Genomic DNA, 20660 nt, shown 5'->3' on the forward strand with positions numbered 1-20660 from the left:
ATACATTTACAATGCATCGAAAAGAGAACAATATTTCAAAAAGCAACGACAAAACCGCAGCCATCTTTGACTTCCGGTGTTAATAAAGCAAATGTAAACTCTATGTAGAATGTAAGCAAAACTAACTTAATATTGAAGGTTAAATAAAACTAGTGATTAATTAAGGAGCGTATGTCGGGCACAACTTAAATTATGGTACATTTCATTAAAACGTCATTCAATAAATCGTAAAAGAATATTCATTATCGATTAATTCAGTTCATAGTACAAGTAAAAATAACCAGAATTTGTGAACATAAATAAAAAAAACAAATAAAAAACTTCTCCAAATTAGAAAAAAAAGATGACTTCCTGTTATATCTTGCGTTTATTCTCCCTTATCTTTGGAATATTTTTCTTTCAACAGCGGCTTAACGTTTGCTTATTTGATAAAATACTTCTGTTTTAACATCCTTAACATACGACTAGCTTTCCACATTGTATAGACATTCCGAAAAAGCGACATTTAAAACTAAATAAAAATATATATAAATTAAGACGTACACAGAGAGTGCCACGAAATATTTCCTGACGGTCCATGGTTATGGAAGAGGTAAATATTTATTTACTTTTGGTTAACACATGAGACGCATAGGCGGAAATTTGTTTTATTATTCAATATAAAGTGTAATTTTTCTTCTTCTTTTATCCCAGCAGCAGTTCATCAATTCTTATAGATTTGACTTCAAATGAAAAGCCATCCACATTTCGACTTTTGCAACGATTTCGATGAGTCTTTAATCTTTTCATCGCTTACAAAAAAAAAGCTATTTAACTCTTTCGATCGAGAAATCAAGCTTTTGTACTTTTAAACAAAAACAATTTATTTTGCAACTGGTAATTTTTTACAAAATGTTCATAATTATGAAGAAAGTTATATAGGAAAGTCAAGAATTATACAGTCATTAAATACGACCATAGCCTGAAGCATAAATACAACAAACTGAAACACAAAAAGAAAAAAGAAGAGGAAAATTTGAAACAAAGAATTACTAAAAGTAATTAATGATTTTTTTGAAATTACAAGTAAATGAAATGAACTTAAAGCTTGCATCTTTAATGCGTTTTTCTAAATACTATGTGAAACAACAATATATTCAAAATTTCACGACCGATGTGATTACTGTTAAATGACATCTTGATTGTGATTTTCTGTACATGATGGAATGCTTATTTTGCACGAGCTCAATCGGAAGTCTTAAATAAAGTGATAATAACTAAAGGTGGTTAGCGTTGCTATCCCCAAATTTTAATATCGCGTTTATCTTAAATGTTTTTGTAAAGAAATGATTTTTAACGAATGATAGGCTTAATTTTATTTAAATAGACCATAAAGACCTCGGCATTGCTATAAATTGCGAAGAGAGTTGGATACAATTTTTTATTCAGTAAACGTAAAGTTGTTTACAAAGAACAAAATGGCGGGACGATTTACTTTGAAGCTCCTTATACAAAATTTGACACATTAAAAACACAATTTAATAATAATTTTTAATATTTTACTAAACTTTTGTCGGGAGTTGTTTTACTCTCTCTAAAAACCGCTGAATGCTAAATCTGCTAATATTTTAAGACTAGTGTTACCATAAGCAAGAAAATAAATTTAGTATATGGCTGCAATTTAATAACTTCAATTTTTTTAATTAAGTTATACATAGCGTAGATTACGATACATTTCCCGTCTCCTTGCAAATTGATCATATTAATGCATAATTAGATCATTAGTAGATAATTCTTGCGTTGATATTTGCTAGAATATCTAAAATTTTTTTCTTAAGGATTTATTTGGACAAAAAGAGGGGTGAAAGTGGTATGCTCCTAATTGAACAGTATAGAAGAAGTTCTGAGAGTACGGTTTAGTAGATTTGTTCTATGTTTTAAACTAAAAAAAAAACGTTCAAATATAAAATTCCACGAGTTACGAAACTGGTTGTTGTTAACTCCGATAGGACTGGTTTATTTTACACGCATTCGATTTATGTCCAATCTTTACGAATGTATGTACAATGTTCGATACGATTAAAATATCGATGTTAATAAGTGAACAACATATTATTAACAATTAACAATGTTTAAAAGCTGCGCTAGCGAAGAGAGGAGTTATATTCCTAAAACTTTCCAACATTTCATGCAGATTTTCGACTTAGTTGTAGATGTGCGGTTTAGGGATATTTCTATCTGATTTAAATAATTTTCAAAATTAATACTAATTCCGTTTCGCTGGTTTTCGAACTTAATCTGATGAAAACGTTCAAGGTTGGTCTTAAAGACAAAGTTTGGAAATCGCAGTCTTGGAGATTTCAGGAAACAAATATATCCAAATTCGCTTTGCTATTAATACTAATTAAAAATTATAAATATAGTTCATAAACCCCCAAAGCACGTTTCTATTGCAAACATTTGTCTTAAGCTGAACGAACTTTTACAAGAAGTCTTTATTTATTTTACAAGTATATTTATATAGAAAAAGAAAGACTTAACATGACTTATTGTGAAATATTTGTATTGGTTTTATAAGAAATCAAGAAGGAAATATATTAAGGTGTTTACATACATTTACATGAGCAAAATAATCGTCATGATTTGTTATTATAGGGCGTGATATTGTAATGCTTAGTTAATAAGTCGGATTTTGTAGACACTAGAATATTATTGCATATTGATTTGTTTCGTAAGTTGACATCTTCGGTTAAAAACAGGACATTTTTTATATGCTTCTTCACTTGTAAGCACGTGTTGATAATACTATCGTCGGGTGAAGAGACGTCTATTAAATGCTTACGCTCATCGATAGCATTTTGCGCTTGTAGATGTAGTGATTTACTTTCAAATTTTTCATTCAAATATTTGATGGCACGTATTGCCAAAGTTTTCACCCCTTCTTGACTGCCAGACCTGTGCTTTAATCTATCTAATTCCTGTAAAACACAGTAAGGGATAAACAAGACTGTGCCTTCGGTATCTATTTTGAAATGGGAGAACATTTTTGTCATGATAGTGTGCAACAATTTTGAAGCTCATTGATTACAAACCACATAATTTGAAATTGCTAAGATCTTCAACGAAGGATAAATTCTGTAAGAGCACATTTGTGTCCAATATAAAATAATAATATTGGTGAAGCCATCTGCTATTGTTATTTATCCCGTCATTGTTCTTTTCAGCAGAGATGCGCAAAAGATTTTCGTTAACAGCATCATAAATGTCTCCTATGGACTCATACTTCGAATTAGCGATATTTTGAGATCTTTGTTTAGATAAAGCCGGCAAACTTCTTCTGGTGACGGATGTCTACAATTGTACGCTTTTTAAATTAAAATATCATACACTCGTTTTTATACATTACCAACCTCTTTGGGTTCTGCGATATCCACGGGATCCCAGTCCATAGGTTCGTCTACGTAAAAAGGCAAATCCGTGTATTAGGCAAAATAAATATCTATTTCGTTAAATCATACCATATGTTGATATTATTACATTGGTGGGAAAATCATTGCTTTCAGTATGATTTTTTAGGGGAGAGCCGGAGGATGATAGCACGTCTAGTTCAGTTTCACTTGATGCCCGCCGTTGCAACGTTTCACGTAAACATTTCAAACGTTTATTGGCTGTAATCAAAAGTAAGATCTTTACATTTTTCAATTAAAGATATTTGCGCCCACCCGTTCCTTTTTTATAGCCGACAACGTCTGTAGGGCTACGTAGTTCACCTAAAGATTTTGTAGATTTTATTGCATTCAAATCCTTTAAAGCGTTCACAGTTTCCTTTGTGTCTTTTGACAATTCTCTGTCTTTCCCAATACTCTTTCCTGACTCCGTCGTTTTACCCATAATAGGAGCAACTTGTCTTTTGTAAAATTCTTTTATTTTATTTGCGAAATTTGTAGTAAAGTTCGACCAGGTTTTCTTATTCAAACTTTTCGGCGCTTTCATTTCATTATTTTTCGAAGTTTCGGGAATTCCGGGAATTGCTACAGACTCCGCGTTTCTTAACATTTTTTTCGGTATATGCTCTTCAACCAATGATTTACGTTTGTCCCGTTTTACCGGAGTTGATATTACGACTTCTCCGTCATCTTTGTCAACAATGGAAGGTAAAGAGTTTCTGCTGCTAATTTCGCCCGTACACGATTCTTGTGGATTTAGTTCAATATGTAGGGACTTTCGGGAAAAACGATTTGGTTTAACTGGAGATTTTAATTGATTTATTTTAAGATTGGCTTGCAACCGTTTTAGACGATCTTGAGCTGGCGTTTTTATTCTGGGCAATTTAGGCGTTGCTTCATTTTTGGCGGTCACTTCATTACTAATCCATTTTTTTTCTCCAGTTGATTTGTTGAACAGATAATGCCGTCCAGGATAACTTTTAGATGAGCATTTCACCCAGTCTTCTCCATCTGTCTGTTGCGATGCCATTTATTCTGTTGATTCACGTTCACAATATTCTATAAAAATTGAAAATAATTTTTTCTTCGTAAAATTTCAGAAATAAATATACGCTTATTTTTGAATAATTAAGAATACCTTCGAATTTTATCTCTATTGTCACTGCAAGAAAATGTTTTTTTGTTTTTTTTATGTACACTTGTTAACTGTCAGTGTCCATATTCGGTGTTCTTTAAGGCAATATTGTCGTAATTTTTTCAGGTAAACATAAATGTATTTATTTATTTATTAGGACAAATAAACTTTACTTACTGCACAAATAAACGCGAATAAGCAAATTCTTTATATTAAGTTGAAAAAATTGATATCACATAATGAGAAAATAAAAAATCACGTTCTTAGCGCGTTTTACATTTTACAACCTAGACTGAAATTTGAAACAAAATGAAAATGAAATTTGACAGATTGATGAAACCAGCTAAAGTTAAGGCCGCAATCAAAGTTATCAGTACTTCAGGCTCCGCTTTAAAACTGTTAGAAATTGCCAGCAGTCTTTGTCTTGATTTCAGATATATATATATATATATGTATAATGCATCGTTAAATGTGGCAGCACTGTTGACAAACCCATATGGTTTCTGGATATTAGCGACCTTCAAACAACCACCAGTTTACAGGTTACAGTGATTTTGGCGAACACAGTTTTGTAATTTTTAAAAAAAGTAGGTTTAATAACGGAACCGCAACTCCTAAACTAGTTGTAGGAATGTCATAAACTTTGCACACATTCTATTTGAAAACTGGTACTATTTAAAAAGCTACATTGATTCGTCAATAATGACAACATCATAAGCAAATAAAAATTTCAATACTAATGCAGAAGAATGTACTTTTCGTACCGACTCGATGAATGATGAAATAAGAAAACAAAAAATTGCTATTAAACAGATTCAATAACTGAGACTGAATTGATTGGGACAATAAAAGTTACATACATCTTACGTCATCCTGAATTTTCCATTTCATTCGCACACATTTTATATATCGTTACTACGACTGATGTACGCTACTAAAAGACAAAAATTCTCAAAGCGAACATCGCGAGTAAAGATCTGTAGTGCCAATATTTCCAAATATTTAATGTATAACCGGTTTGTTGTTTTTATTCGATCAGACTAAGTATGAATTATGCCTGTAGGGTGCAAGCTCGGGTACGCCAAAATTCTGTTAACAAAGCAAATATACAATGTGTCTAGTAATTTTTTATCTAAAACGTTCTTTCTTTCCAGACAGCTGATTGTTTTGCGATCCATTCCATATGTTGCGGCCTGTTATTTGCATCAGCTGTTCTGACAGTACTTCCGGTTCTAGGTTTTACATTTTCACTTGCGTTATTATAATGTAGCGCACTCCATTATAAGAGAAAAAGTTTTGGGCCATTAGTTCCGTTTTAAACGAAAATCACTTGTTTTTAACTGTTCGGCCGGCTCGGTTGCGATTTATTTTCATTTCAATTAGGTTTGGTTTTTTGTTATATATATAGTTTTAAAAGGATTTTTTTTTAGAAAATTTCTCGAAAATAAGTGCAAAAAATGATTAAGGTAAGTTTAAATGTTGCAGTGTTGTTGTTATGAAAGTTACATTTTTTATTTTTGCAATTGACACAAAAAAAGGTGCAAAGTCCATTTTTAATTTACCGTTATAAGAACATAATACATAATAATCTCCATTACACAATCATTAATTATTATATGAATGCGTTCGTTTATCTTCAGAGTGCTGTTTCTTTGGTTACTGGCGGGGCTTCGGGTTTAGGTCGTGCTACTGTTGAACGTTTTGCAAAACAAGGAGCTCGCGTTGTATTGGCTGATTTGGGTACATCTAAGGGTCAAGAGGTTGCCAAAGAATTAGGCGACAATGTAGTATTTGTTCCGGTTGATGTGACTTCCGAAAAGGATGTTACTAATGCTGTGCAAACAGCTAAAGATAAGTTCGGCCGTTTGGATTTGGCTGTAAATTGTGCCGGTACAGCTGCTGCCGTACGTACCTACAATTTCAATAAATCGACTCCACACAAATTGGAAGATTTTACGCGTGTCATTATGATTAATACCGTAGGGACCTTCAATGTCATACGTCTAGCAGCGGGTTTGATGGGTACCAATGAGCCCAATCAAGATGGTCAGCGAGGTGTTATTGTTAACACAGCTTCTGTGGCTGCTTTTGATGGTCAGATCGGTCAGGCTGCTTATTCCGCTTCAAAAGCTGGTGTCGTTGGCATGACACTACCCATTGCGCGAGATCTTAGCCCTCAAGGTATACGAATTTGCACAATTGCTCCAGGACTTTTCAATACTCCAATGTTAGCTTCTTTACCGGAAAAAGTGCGCACTTTCTTAGCCAAATCCATACCATTTCCACAACGATTGGGAGAGCCTTCCGAATACGCGCATCTAGTGCAAGCCATATACGAGAATCCTCTAATGAATGGCGAAACTATACGCATTGATGGCGCTTTGCGCATGCAGCCTTAAAAAGGATTTAATATTTTTGTTGCTTTAAGAAAAACTTTTATTTTTCTTTCTCCGAAATATTTTGCATTTACTATATTTTTCTAATGTTTGCCTTTGTTCGTGTTTTTTTTAGAATTTCAATTTCTATATAAAGCCACTTCTTAATAAAGTCTAATATTAAAGAGAAATGAAATGTTGAAGAATAACAGCGACTGAGTTAAATGCAAAGTTCACGAACTGGAATAGATCATCATCATTATCGTTATCATCGCATTCATTATTATCAACGTCAGTTTATTTGTTTCTAATAATAAGAGCAAAGTCGATTCTTGTTCGCGAAGGTAGGGTATATTTTTACTGTATTTTTTGGCAATTTTTGGTTAAGTTTGTCTTGTTTAGTAGTACATTAATGTATTGTTTTGCTGTTTTGTAGATCACATTAAATACTTTTCAATATCAAGAATATTTTGTTAAGTCAGGTAAGAACCCTTTCTTAAAACTCGTTCTTTTTGACGATCAAGCATTCAAGCGAGAAGAAGAGCTCGAAGATTTTTTCAGTTATTAATAATTTATATATACAATTTATATATTTCCCTATTTCGGAGACAACAAATTCGAAAAGTTTTGCTTATATTTAAATGGACAAAGCGTAAATAAAAAAGAAACGGAATCTTCGGGACATTCAGGATGTTAAAATTTATTTAAATATAAGCAGTATTAAATAACTAAACAGGCTAACTTTTGTCGGTTGGAAAGACGCGTACATATACGTCGTTCTAGTACAATGAATAGCCTTGGTAGTGTGCCATATTAAATGCGCGGAGAAAGTGCTGTAATTATGTTTAAAACATTAATTCGTGGATAGATATCCTTCATTATGGAACGATCGGCACATAAAAACACCACAGCACACATTATGCCGATGTTTAATAATGTCAAGAGTGCCGAACACACTCCCTTTTTCCGTGAAGATATTAATCTGGTGTGGGTGCGAATATCTATTATAGAAATCTAACAATTTGATGTGAAAATGTCGCTGGTTGTAATAACGACATAATATATTTGCAGTTACAACGAATGGTGAAGTGTGATGGGCATTCGAAAATAAGTTTTTATATCAACCACCGAAAGATGAAGGTATGTCTATTATCCGTCTGTTAAATTGTGTTATTTGAATAATAAAACTTGACAAAAATAATGTTTGCTCTTGTACGCAGGTTGGTATTGAAAATAAGCCAAGTTAGTCATATGACACGCGTATAGCATAATATAAACTGTGTACTTCCCTACTTTCTACACTTTCTGCTTATTATCTCCTTATTGCACGCAATGTTATAGAATCCACGCTTCGTCAAGTTTGGTTCTTCCATGCGTAACTTAGAGGCCTTCTTTTTTGTAGTGTTTGTAACGTTTGGCTACTTGACTTGATTACTTTATTTATATATGTATACGTATATATTTCTATACCCAGAAATGCCAAATTTTAATCCTTGCGATATCTTAATTTTTGAAACTTGCAAAATATTTATCGCAGATTTCATACAGTCGACTATATATATATATATCTTATATAAACACCTTAAAAACGATAGAGAATACTTCTCATTTACGGCCATATTCTGGCCTTGTCATCTAATAACGTTCATAAAATTAATGCATATGTGTGACTTTCATCTTTGTTATTATTTTGTCTCAAATTTGGTATTCCGAAATAAAAGTGACCATCAAACTCTCCATTATCAATTTCGGCCTAAAACAGGGCTGTTAATTTGTGAAACAGATGAATTGAAGTGTAAAAAAACAAATTAAAGGTAAATTATAATAATTCCTATCCCTCAAATGTTCTTACAATCTTTTAGGATGCAATCTAGTAAAGTTGACCAGTAAATAATAAATTAATGCATCTATCTTTGCTTATTTTCGACAAAATATTCCACGAAAACATTGCAAGTACATTTGCTTTTATGTCAAAGATATTAGGTGCTTGCAAAAATTTTGATCAACAACTTCGTACAGTTTAAAATGGCAAAGAAATGGGAAATACCAGTGTAGATAACATAAAATAGCAGTTTACCATTTAATATTAATGGTTTATTTAGCGTACTCCGACGTGATTCATGGAGCGCGCAAAATTCTCCTTCCAAATTCATTACTTTTGTAGTTGATTTGAAGAAATCTGCTGCCGAAGCCCACCAAACACTTTCAAAGTTTTAGGGCGATGCTGTTCCATCATATTCCATTTGTCGATTTTGGTTCCAGCAGTTTAAAAGTGGTGACACGAATTGACTGAAGATGCCATTTTCTGGCCACTTGTTGCTGTTGCCGCTCGAATGGGAAGTTGTACCACACTCAGTGTACTCACGAGACATGACACTTGTGCAGATCGATGCAGTATGCCTTGCCTGGCAAGCGAGTTCACAAAGCTGAAGAAGTGTGAAACCATATCAACGCAATTTTTATATTCCTGTTTCGTCCTGAGCACAAATCGATGTAAACCATAATGTGCTTTTCGTTTGTAAGGGTTCCTAAATATTTCAAGATACATGCTGCTTGATGTGAACCTCTGGATGCGACGATCTCATCTCAGACACACATGTAAGTATTATCGTCTTGGAAGTTGTGCAAACTCGATTTAAAACGAAAAATTACGTTTGTAATATGCAATTGAAGTGCTTAACTCTTCGTAACTCGAAAGAAAAACTGAAATAGTGATCAGCTTCGTTGTGTCAAGATAATTATCACATATAATACATAAATTTAATAAAATGATTTCATTTTGTAATAACACAATTGACACACGTGCAAAGGTACGCGGAGCTAATTATGAGCTGTACAAATCATTATAAATTTCACAGTACAGAAATATGTACGTGGGGAATCCTCGCGTTATATGGGGGAATGCCCGTGTTATACGGAAGATTGCAATCGCGTAATGCGAGACCGCGTTATAAGGGTACCGCATTGTTGGGGTAATTACTATACTTTGCACGTTAGTACTAATAATGTGAACATCTACTTGGAACTTAAGTTGCGTTTAAAATTAACATTTTATCATTTCATTAACCAGCAAATTTTCGTCCTACAAAATCTTTGTGATTTTCAATATATTAAGTTACGATTTGCTTCAAAATGAAAAGAGAAGGTGGAAAAAATATAAATATCACAAAAACTATCTTGATCATTTTGGAAAATTGTCTTAGACCACTTTTAAAATAGAGATTAAAAATTTAATAATTATTCAAACACTTTAAGGAAAATGATTTTAATTATTATTCGGTTTAAACAATTTTGAATCTTTTACAATTTATGATTACTTATGATTATCATAAAGCGCTTCATCTTGTTCAATTATTTTTAAATTGTATAAAAAGAATTTGTTTACATTTGTATTTATATAGCATAAATAGCAGCCAATTGTATTATACAAAGTTTTATTAATAATAACACGCATAACAACAGCATTTCTTCATTAGCGGTAGAGATGTATGCAACGGCTCTTGTTTATGAGACTTACATGAATATTGATTAGGGGAGTAAAGAAAACAAATAACGTGAGAGCAGTAAAATTTATAGTAAATGTGTTTTTTTTTTTCTTTATACTTAAGTTCCAATCAGAGTTGCCAGGACTAGTTATCGTATATTGAAATACTCAGAGATTGTTTTATAAGCAAAAAATCCTTTCCCATTAATACATTTTTATTTTGTAAGCACTGTTTCAAATGGCATTTATACATGGTTAATTTCGAGTATTAACTTACAAGAGTTAAATTGGAGTATTAAGGCTCGTTTTGAACGGAACTGAAGGTGAGTCGGTGAGAACATTGATAAGGTAGTTCTTTCACATGACCTGCGGGTAATAGGGAAAGAAGATGTAGAAAGCGGCCGTAGCGTGGGAAACGTATATGCTTATCAGTAAATGTCTCGTGCCTTTAATGATTCATGATATAGTTGCGACCATATATCGATGGCATTAATCTACCGGATAGGCTGACTTGATAGTCGCTCTTTGCCCTTGAAAGACCAGAACAGAAAATTTATTCGTCTTCAGATGACAGTTTTCCTGGATGCGGTCATAATAAATTATTATATAATGGAATGGCCGCATCCTTCCGATATAGTGTTTGTTTGCGGAATATCCAAATTTTTACTAACTAGCCACGGAGACACTCCAGAGTCCTACATCATTTTGGAAACCATAAGTTCCGATATTTACAGCTCTAAAAGTATAATTCGCGTCATAGATTCCTATTAATACCATAGAGGTCCTATGACCCATAAAATAAATTTTATAAAAATTATTTACTTATTTGTTAACATCAACACTTACGTTTATAATTATAAAAAATTATAGAAAAGAGATCCAGACTTGTAAGGACAAACAACAGTAATGTGTTTGTTATCAATTACACCAATGCATTAATGTAAGCTTATTGGCTTCCTACGGTTATTGAAACCTTGAGCATTTCTTCCATTTACGTTCGTTGTTCAGGGCTATGCATGTAACTGCTAAATTTTTCCATATGAACTTGTATGTTTCCTAAGTCATTATGCGCACAGTCGAAAATGAAAGTGAGAGACTCGAATCAATTTAAATACATTCTTCTTCATATAGAGATACTTGCACGGGTGTAGGAAAAAGCCGACATTTAGTTGACATTTAGTTAAAATGGGCAACCGGATTGAATTTTTATCAAGTTGATATTCGAGAAATTCATACAGTTCATATGGATAAAACCTGCCCGGGTTCAGCTTTATGTAAAAACTCTGTCAACGTCACATATTTCAAAGCGTGGTCTTACATAATATCTTCTAATTTGTTTAAATTTTCGATCTAATCAATCTTCTTTATCACTAATCTTATTCACTTTTATATTAACTTCTATTTTGTTAACTTTTTATGAATTTGTTATTTATGTTTAGTTTCATTTCATTATTTTTGCTTCTAAAACCATATGCTTTCATTTACATTTTCTTGTAAAGCAATATAGTAGCGTGGCTGCCCATTATGTTCACAATTTGGAAGTTTTTAATTTGAAAACTAAAATTACGCGTCACTGTGTCAGTCCCTCAGCCGCCTAAAATTTAAATTTTCTTAATAAAAATGTTTTTGTTCCGTTACAGAGTATGGAAACATGGCAACTTTGCTCAGCAATGTCAACATTGTATTGTATTCGTAGTATCGAACGTAGGCTTTGTAAGTGTGAGCATTATTAGTTTTTCTGAAACCACCGGTTGGTTAGGTTATTTTCATATATTTGTCGGAGATTTGTAAAAATTCAAGATGATGATCCGCTTGTTGAGTGTTGAGGTGAGAGAAATAAAAATGAAAAAAAAAAAAAAAATTGAAAAGCACAGACACGATTTTTTCCCTTTTTTTTAAAATATATTTTTTGGTAAAGTGAAGGTAAACATATAAACGCACTGTGATCTTGCACTTGACTTTCAGACTGTAATGTACGTGCAAGCTCTTCAGACAGTGTGCATATTGTGTGGGCTTGTTTATCGTATTAATGACGTCGTAGAGAATTGCGAATTGTATTTTGCATCAATTAAATATGAATTTTTATTCTATATGCTGGCACCTTTGAAAATTATGTAACATAGTTAGTTGATCATAAAAAATTTTGAATATTAATAAAGAATGGAAAGTTACCATCAAAGAGATATGTTATTACTATGCTAATAAGTATATATTATATGAGTAAATGAACTTCCGATGTTTTTGCGTCGAACTGATAAGAAAGTGGCGTCCGGTAATGCGACGATTAATTAATTGTTTCTGTAGATTATTTTTGACATTTTCTAAGGTAATAATTGTAATAGTTAGCAACATTTATGTAGGAGACTTTTAGGAACTTAAAACGTGAAAGGTGACTCCTTTTCTTTTGTTTACATATTCATGCTAAGCTATTAAATTTCTAAATAATTGGTGTTTTGAAAAGAAATTATCAGGTGACCCTGCAATTATCATTATCTTTTTTCCCCTATTATAACAGTTGCTACGTGTTTAACGATCATGCGTTTAAAAATTTGCGAAACTTTCTTCGCGTTATGTTTAGTTGCTATCTGAGCATATTTACATTTGGTTAATTAAACTGTGATGTGTGTGTGTGAGGGGTGATGATCATGATCACTTTTTTTGGTCTAGAATTTTCATGCATGAAAATAATTTATTGCTTAGTTTGTTAGTTACATAGACATGTAAATTATTTCAGTTTTCATATGCCTTTGCTTTGTTTTTCATAGCTATGCTAAGTAATGACGCCGTATTAATGAAAACAGTTAGAGAAAATTTATGCAAATTTGAAAAAAAATGTGCAAGAAAATTTATCAAGTGATTTTTTTGCTTAGAAAACGATTTTACTCACGGAAGAAAAGTGAAGAATTTCGATATTTATATTAATTTCAATAATTACAGAGAACAGATGAATGGCAGGCGGATGGAGAAATTTCGAACGCCCCTGAAATGTACAAATATCTGTTTTACGTGCGAAGTAAAAGTTTCGTCTTTGACTAAAACTACCTTTCTATGTTAATTTTTAAATAAAAGTAAAGGTCCGACTATTTTTATATTGTTAAATTTTATTTTGCTAAATATGAATTAAATTTCTTCACCTTTTGATTATTATTATTATTTTTTTTTGTTTCTAGTTCCTTTGTCTTGTTCTTGCTTTCTTTCAATGCAAATTGACATAGAAAGAGTGGACGTTTCAACAATGTTAAAAAACTAGTCAATCATTTCTTATGTATTTTTAACAAGAATCCGTTCTGTTTCTTACGAAAATTTTGCTTAAGTTCAATATGGAAACGAGTCTAATTTAATCTAACAAAGAAAACACTATGCTGTCTTAATGTAATCATTTTTTTATATATATATCCAAGATTGGCTTTAAGATACGAAGAGAAGAAGCAATGTATCACTCTAATTATATTTACATGTTAGCTAAATTCTAATTTTCCTTTCATCTCAAATTGATGCTTATTTAAATTTTCGAATCAAATTCGATATACATTAAATATGATCTAAAATATGCGCAACAGAGAATATACACAACATCTTTGGTATTAGGCAATAACGAACAGGTGGCGGAATTCTTTCAAATTCAATAGAATGTAGCTTCAAACTATTTCTTGTGTTGATCGATTTTTATCTCGTATCATACTTTCATTTAGAATTTATAAAAAATTTTTAGAAGATGTAGGGCGAGTTGCTGGGCTTTACACGTTTACATCGTATGTTTCTATTATTTGTGTGTATGTGTGTATTTTTAGTTTGGATGTTTCGTCATTTGTCAATGTTTTATCTTCGTTTTTTCTGTTTCACGGACTAAATACCTTAGTTCAGGCAAAATAGAGAGGAAAGCGTTTATGATTTCTCACTCAGTCATAATCACATCAGATATAATATTGATTTTCAGTTTTCTTTTTTCACATAAAAGTCTTATGCGAGAAGGAAAATGTGTCTGCAATAAATTTTTCCAGATTAGTGCAACGGGATTAAAGAATGAAAGGCTGCGGTAGCGTGTGCTGCAGCCAATTTCAGGACAAATAGGTGTCGGCGCCGAGCAAGCCGCGTAGTGCTATTAAAGCATTTGATTGGCGAATGAATATCGCTTATTCTCCGCGAATATTGATGATAGTATTGAAGGTACATTTGTGATACATAAACATGTTGCCTATGGTTAAAGATCTTCAAGAAAGATTATTATTACATTCTAATTTTAACCGGATATATAGTCGTTGTAAACGATATCCTTATTTCAACATTGTCCTAAATGCTTCACAAAACGGAGATCGAGCGAGAGGAATAGAGAGAGAGAGAGAGAGAGAGAGAGAGTAAATGGAAATGTAATCATTCCTATATGTTCAGTATATTATGTTTGATGCTAGTTGGTTTTGATTTTTCGCAGCACTCGGTTCAGTTATTAAGTAAATCTTCGATTTGTCGCAACTTAAGAATTACCATAAAGTGACGTTTTAATTACAATAAATTTTGTTTTCAAAAATATCGTACAATTTTTGGTTCGGATCTTTGTCAGTCAATGGTTTTTCATAGGTCACAAAAAATTAATTATTAAAGCATTTGATACTAATTTGTCTTTAAAATCATTGGCTTTTCTTGAGCGTTTCCTAACGCTCCGGTCAATAATTCTTAGGAGTGGCTCACAGATGTTGTCTCTAACAAAACCCTACGTGTTTTGAGATAGAGCCGAACCTTAAACAATGGCTCAGAAACTTTCATGTCATGTCGATCACAATTGGTTCACTACGATACTTCCGGATCGAATTCGCTAAGTGAAAAACACCCGCTAGAAGCCATGCAAATTGATCAGGGAGGCAACAATTGTGTAATTTATTCATCGAGTATTTGAAAAAGGAAGAATGATCAGAAATGAACCTTATATGGCACTTTTGGTTCGACCGAAGGAGGAAATTATCAAAAAATCGACGTTCCTTCACCAAGCCAATGCAAAGGTCGATGTATGCGGGGGATGAATGGAAATTTGAATTCTGATCTTAGGCACTACATTCTCCCAATCTGACCATCAGAGTGACTATCAGTTGTGTGTAAATCTTAAAAGTAAGCTCCAGAAGATAAACTTGAAACGAATTTTCAGCATCTGAACAAGTCATTCTAAAAAAAATCATTCTTGGAGGGCACTATGTGGATGAGTAAAGTTCAATTTTGCAAAAAACAAAAAAGGATGTATATGATTTGTTTCGTGTCGGGAATTATTGACCGATGTATTACTGGTTGTACACACACAGTACAAAGTTAATATTTCAATTTTATTCAACACCAGTTTAATATGCTATTGAATAATAATTAATTGATTACTTGCAAAGAGTTTAATAATATTCACTAAACATTTGTTATGTATGTGGGGTAAATTTATTTTAGGCTCGTTTAATGGGCAAACGTGGTCTCGCTTCAGCGGCTTCTACTACAACAAAAATGTTTATCGATGGTAAATTCGTTGAATCGAAAACGAAAGACTTTATTCCAATATCCGATCCTGCCACTAATGAAGTGGTGTCACGTGTGCCAAACTGTACTCAAGATGAAATGCAAGCAGCTTTGGAGTCCAGTAAAAAGGCTTTCAAAACGTGGAGTGCAACTTCAGTTCTGTCGCGTCAACAAATTATGTTCAAATTTCAGGCACTAATAAAAGAAAATATGGATGAACTGGCCAAAATTGTTGTAAAAGAAAATGGAAAGATTATGGCGGACGCTCATGGTGATGTATTAAGGGGTCTACGTAAGTAACAACAAGAAACAAAAGAGAATAATTTCACTTTGATTTATTTTTTGCTTTGAAATATGCAGAGGTTGTGGAGCATGCCTGTAGCATACCTTCCTTACAAATGGGTGAAACTGTACCTAATGTGGCTCGTGATATGGACACGTATTCTTTGTCTTTGCCTTTGGGTGTTACCGCTGGTATTGCTCCTTTCAATTTTCCTGCCATGATTCCGTTGTGGATGTTCCCGATATCTATTGCGTGTGGTAACACCATGATAATGAAGCCTTCTGAACGCGTTCCGGGCGCTACTATGTTGTTAATGGAATTGCTTAATGCAGCTGGTTGCCCACCTGGCGTAGTCAATGTTATACATGGTCAACATGATGCGGTTAATTTCATTTGCGATGCTCCCGAAATTAGGGCCGTGTCGTTTGTGGGCTCCGATCAGGCTGGTAGGCATATTTATGCTCGTGCCAGTAAAAGTGGTAAACGTGTGCAGTGCAATATGGCTGCCAAAAATCATGGTATTGTCATGCCTGACGCCAACAAGGAGAATACATTGAATCAGCTGGCTGGTGCTGCGTTTGGTGCGGCTGGACAACGCTGTATGGCTCTGTCGACTGCCTTATTTGTTGGCGAGGCGAAGGCTTGGATTCCTGATTTAGTAGAACGCGCTAAGAAACTAAAAGTTAATCGAGGTGATGCGCCCGGAGCGGATTTGGGACCAGTTATCACACCTCAGGCCAAACAACGTATATGCGATCTTGTCGAATCAGGTGTTAAGGAGGGAGCCAAGCTGGTTTTGGATGGTCGTAATATCAAAGTTCCCGGCCATGAGAATGGCAACTTTGTGGGCCCGACCATTTTAACTAACGTTACTCCCAAAATGAAATGTTACACAGAGGAAATCTTTGGACCGGTTTTAATTATACTCGATGCTGATACGTTAGACGACGCCATTGAAATAATTAATTGCAATCCTTTTGGTAATGGTACCGCCATTTTCACTACTAATGGTGCGACCGCTCGAAAATTTGTAAATTTAATTGATGTAGGACAAGTAGGTGTTAATGTGCCAATTCCTGTGCCCTTGCCCATGTTCTCATTTACCGGTTCGCGACGTTCCTTCTACGGAGATCATTATTTCTATGGGAAAAATGGTGTTAAATTCTTTACGCAAACTAAAACTGTGACACAGCTGTGGCGCGAGAGCGACGTAAGTCACTCCAAAGTTGCTGTTGCTATGCCTACCATGAAATAATAAGGCGAGCGGGTTGGAAATTTTGGTTTTAGAACAGTGAGCAGGGAACTTTGTGGGCTGTGTTCAATGCTGTCTTCCAGCTGAATTGAAAAATTTTTGTAGATACATATTTCCTCTCTCGATAATGACCTCCCGAATTTTTATAAATGCATTTATTAATTTTTATTTTATTTCCATCTTTTTGTTTTTTTTGTTTATGAAGTGAAATATAGTTTGCTAAAACAGGATAAACGATAATAAATAAAAGAAGAAGACAAAGAAAAAATGAGAAGAAATTCTAAAAAACTTGTGGATTTTTATTGTGTACGATGATAGAAATGATATTTGTTGCTTCACGTAGGCTTATATAACACTCTGCGTCGAGTTGTGCGTGCTTTTATTGACAAAGGTGTTGGAAGTATAAGAAACAGTCTGTTTGATAGAAAGAACCTAGGCGCCTTGGTTTGCTTTCTTGCTCCTGTACCGCGGTCATTGTACGATAAGCTAAGCTTCAAACCATGTTGATCGAAGTGGTGGAATTCATTCACAGTAACATCAGCTCGTCTAATATTTGACCTGCAAAAGGCGTTGTTTTCATCGCTGCTAGGTTAGTTGCGTCCTTTATCGCAATAAGCAAGTTCGAGGAATCTTGTAAAGACATGGACTGGACATCGTGATGAATCGATATTGCAAGAGGAGGTTCTCGGAACTTCTGCTGCTGTAACAGCAACAGTATATGGTAGGTTTAGAAGTGCATAAAATGAACGATTCTTTCATATGAAATGAACGATGGAACGAAAACAAGTTATGCTTGCTAGCTAGTCTTTGTTTTTTTTTTTTCGCACATACACTTAAATACGGTCATTCAATTTGTGGTTTAGAAAGTAAACGTAAATATTGATTGAGATTTGGATAAATATATTGTTTGGATCTTACCAATTCTTATATAGTTGTACAGTTTAGAGAAATTGTCAAAACTTATTACGAAAGCGATGAGCTTAGAGTTATGTTCCTCCTATTTGGTTAAATAACTTCGTAACTAAGCATTATTGTCCACTTTGTGTAAAAACAAATATATGATTTTTCTACAAGACTCTTAAGTGTACAAAAATAACTTTTTGGCGTCATTTGTGGGCTAAAAATTTGAATATGAAAATTTAAAATGGAAGATGCCCTCAATGCAGGGCGCCACAGATATGTGATAACTGATTTTTTATGACAAAAATTAGATGATTTTGATTGGGACGATATGGCAGGCTTCCATAAAATGGTGCAACATATTACACATCCCGTGGCAAAGTCAATTTTTTGGAATAAAGATTCAATGTTCAGTGTAATCTCCACATGTGTTTTTGAGCGTTCGTCGTAAAGTTCGTGCGTTATAGTTCTATTGGACCTTTTACTATTGGATTATGTTAGAGCATTGGTTCACTCAAATAAGCCACGAACTCTCAATGACTTTATTCACTAAGATTATGTGGAAAAGTGGAGGAAATTTTATAAAATTCATGTTGATATTTGTGACCGTCGAGTTTCTCTTAAAAATAAAAAAAAAAAAAAAAAACAAGTAAAGCAAGTAAGAACATAGTAGGGCAAGGCCGATCATTAAATACTTTATACCACATTGTCTGACATAAATCTTGTTTTTGTATGAAATTACTATTATGGGTTAAAATTCATCAGCACACATATTAAAACTTAGGCTTTTCTGCTCTGCCAGAAATCAATTTTCGTGAAAATCCTTATTGGGGTTAGGATCCAAAAAATAGGCTGAAATGATGCAAATTTCGTATAGGTTTCGTTATGTGAGAGGTGGCTCGAAAATTGCAAAAGCCGCTCCAAAGTTTTCATATCAATTTAGAATGCCGAAACACTACTACCCATTCGCTTTCGCCAAGAAATTTTGAAAATTACAATTTTTCCCATATAAAAGACTTTTCAGAATAGGGCATTACATGGGGTCGATTCGAACTATTTTTAATAGCGTTCGTCCTTGGGTCATGACTGTACCAAATTGCATCAAAATATCGCAAAAATTGCGACCTGTACCTTGAAGACAAATTTACATGGGCAAGTATCGGACGGACAGGCAGGCTTAGATCAATTCAGATTATGGTTTTGAATCGAAATGAAAGGTGGGCCTATATTAAGCCCTTCTGTGTGTTACATACGATCGCATTAGCTTAATATACCCTGTACCACAAGTGTAGGTGTAGGGTATAAAAGAACTTCTTTGACAACCTTATATGTGCAGCATGGTGCATATTCATAGGATTTCATATGCTTTTGCTTTGTAAATCTTTAATGCATTATGATGTTATACCAGGAAACCATTAGCAGAATTTTTTCCCTTACAATCAATGAGTATAATTGAATGCAAAGGCATTCATTGTGTTTGGTGCTTTAAAGAGATAAGTGTTGCATACTTTCGATTTGATCCTTTACTTCTTTTTATGTATGGCAGGGCTGAGAAACTTTTCTCTAAATATCGTTATCACAAGCGAAAGAAGTTAACAGAGTAATGCAACAAAAATGACTCACCTATATCAACGAGCTATGATTATTCTCGGAAGGCAGACGGCCACCTCTACCTTGCGTAGTTGAGAGTTGGATGTCCCAACTATCAAATTGCAATTTGCTTGTCGAAAGAAGAAGATAACGCTTGGATGATTTTTTGTTTTTTTTTTTTTATGAATTAGTTTTTATTGTAATTTGTTACTTAACAACTTTTTACAAAGACAAATTTTTTTCGTTTTTTTTTTTTTTTTATTTTATTTCCATATATTTCATATGCCAATGCGATGAGCAAAGAATTTTTTAATGTTTATCTGTATTGTTTTTATATGTCATATAAATTGACTTTTCGATGAGCATTTACAGTTTTGATGATATTTTTCGATAAGATTTTTGTTGTTTATTTATTTTTCTCTTGTTTTGTTAAATTAGTAAAGTTATTTAAAATTTATAATTAATTACACAATAAATTTATATATTAATAATAATAATAATAATAATAATAATAAAAAAAGAAATAAAAGAACACATTTAAGCGATAAAATATATTTATATTTAAAATACATCGTTATTATGGCCTCTGAACAGACAATTAGAAGACAACACTGGCAGAAGTTCTGTACTGTAAATAATTCTTTTCCATTTTTTTTTTTTATTATTTTCTTTTTTTTATTTTTTATTTATTTATTGATATTTTGTTTTTTTTTTTTTTTTTTTTTTTTT

General features: G+C 33.1%; 3 protein-coding genes across 4 annotated transcripts; 2 read left to right on the top strand and 1 right to left on the bottom strand.

The window, feature by feature from the left end:
- Positions 1–2559: 2559 nt before the first annotated feature.
- On the bottom strand, positions 2560–4955 carry LOC119638469 (transcriptional protein SWT1). 2 transcript variants are annotated; one of them, XM_038035271.1, is made up of 7 exons: positions 4738–4955; positions 4564–4655; positions 3702–4484; positions 3498–3647; positions 3390–3436; positions 3072–3330; positions 2561–3001 (listed from the first exon to the last, which is right to left on the bottom strand). In XM_038035271.1, the coding sequence occupies exons 3-7, from the start codon at positions 4453–4455 to the stop codon at positions 2616–2618; spliced, it is 1596 nt and encodes a 531-aa protein (XP_037891199.1). In that variant the 5' UTR covers positions 4456–4484; positions 4564–4655; positions 4738–4955; the 3' UTR covers positions 2561–2615. The 2 variants fall into 2 exon arrangements, with proteins under 2 accessions (XP_037891205.1, XP_037891199.1); XM_038035277.1 differs by lacking the exon at positions 4564–4655 and having other exon boundaries at positions 2560–3001.
- An 864-nt stretch (positions 4956–5819) lies between these two features.
- LOC119638479 (3-hydroxyacyl-CoA dehydrogenase type-2) lies at positions 5820–7138 on the top strand. Its single transcript, XM_038035289.1, has 2 exons — positions 5820–6026; positions 6201–7138. Exons 1-2 carry the CDS (start codon positions 6018–6020, stop codon positions 6957–6959), a joined length of 768 nt encoding a protein of 255 aa, XP_037891217.1. The 5' UTR covers positions 5820–6017; the 3' UTR covers positions 6960–7138.
- Positions 7139–12147: 5009 nt separating this feature from the next.
- Positions 12148–17702, top strand: LOC119637772 (probable methylmalonate-semialdehyde dehydrogenase [acylating], mitochondrial). Its single transcript, XM_038034045.1, has 3 exons — positions 12148–12246; positions 15841–16198; positions 16267–17702. Exons 1-3 carry the CDS (start codon positions 12220–12222, stop codon positions 17442–17444), a joined length of 1563 nt encoding a protein of 520 aa, XP_037889973.1. The 5' UTR covers positions 12148–12219; the 3' UTR covers positions 17445–17702.
- The last annotated feature ends 2958 nt before the right edge of the window (positions 17703–20660 follow it).

Source organism: Glossina fuscipes, unplaced genomic scaffold, assembly GCF_014805625.2.
Source record: "Glossina fuscipes isolate IAEA_lab_2018 unplaced genomic scaffold, Yale_Gfus_2 0, whole genome shotgun sequence".
Classification (NCBI taxonomy): Eukaryota; Metazoa; Arthropoda; class Insecta; order Diptera; family Glossinidae; genus Glossina; species Glossina fuscipes.

Bases quoted from the DNA above. Each gene is read 5' to 3' on its own strand.
- LOC119637772 (XM_038034045.1), top strand. From the start codon at position 12,220: ATGATGATCCGCTTGTTGAGTGTTGAG. The intron at 12,247-15,840 runs GTGAGAGAAATA...AATTTATTTTAG, and splicing joins TCCGCTTGTTGAGTGTTGAG to GCTCGTTTAATGGGCAAACG. The intron at 16,199-16,266 runs GTAAGTAACAAC...TGAAATATGCAG, and splicing joins TGATGTATTAAGGGGTCTAC to AGGTTGTGGAGCATGCCTGT.
- LOC119638469 (XM_038035277.1), bottom strand. From the start codon at position 4,455: ATGGCATCGCAACAGACAGATGGAGAAGACTGGGTGAAATGCTCATCT. The intron at 3,331-3,389 runs GTTGGTAATGTA...GTACAATTGTAG, and splicing joins ATATCGCAGAACCCAAAGAG to ACATCCGTCACCAGAAGAAG. The intron at 3,002-3,071 runs GTTTGTAATCAA...ATTTCAAAATAG, and splicing joins TAGCAATTTCAAATTATGTG to ATACCGAAGGCACAGTCTTG.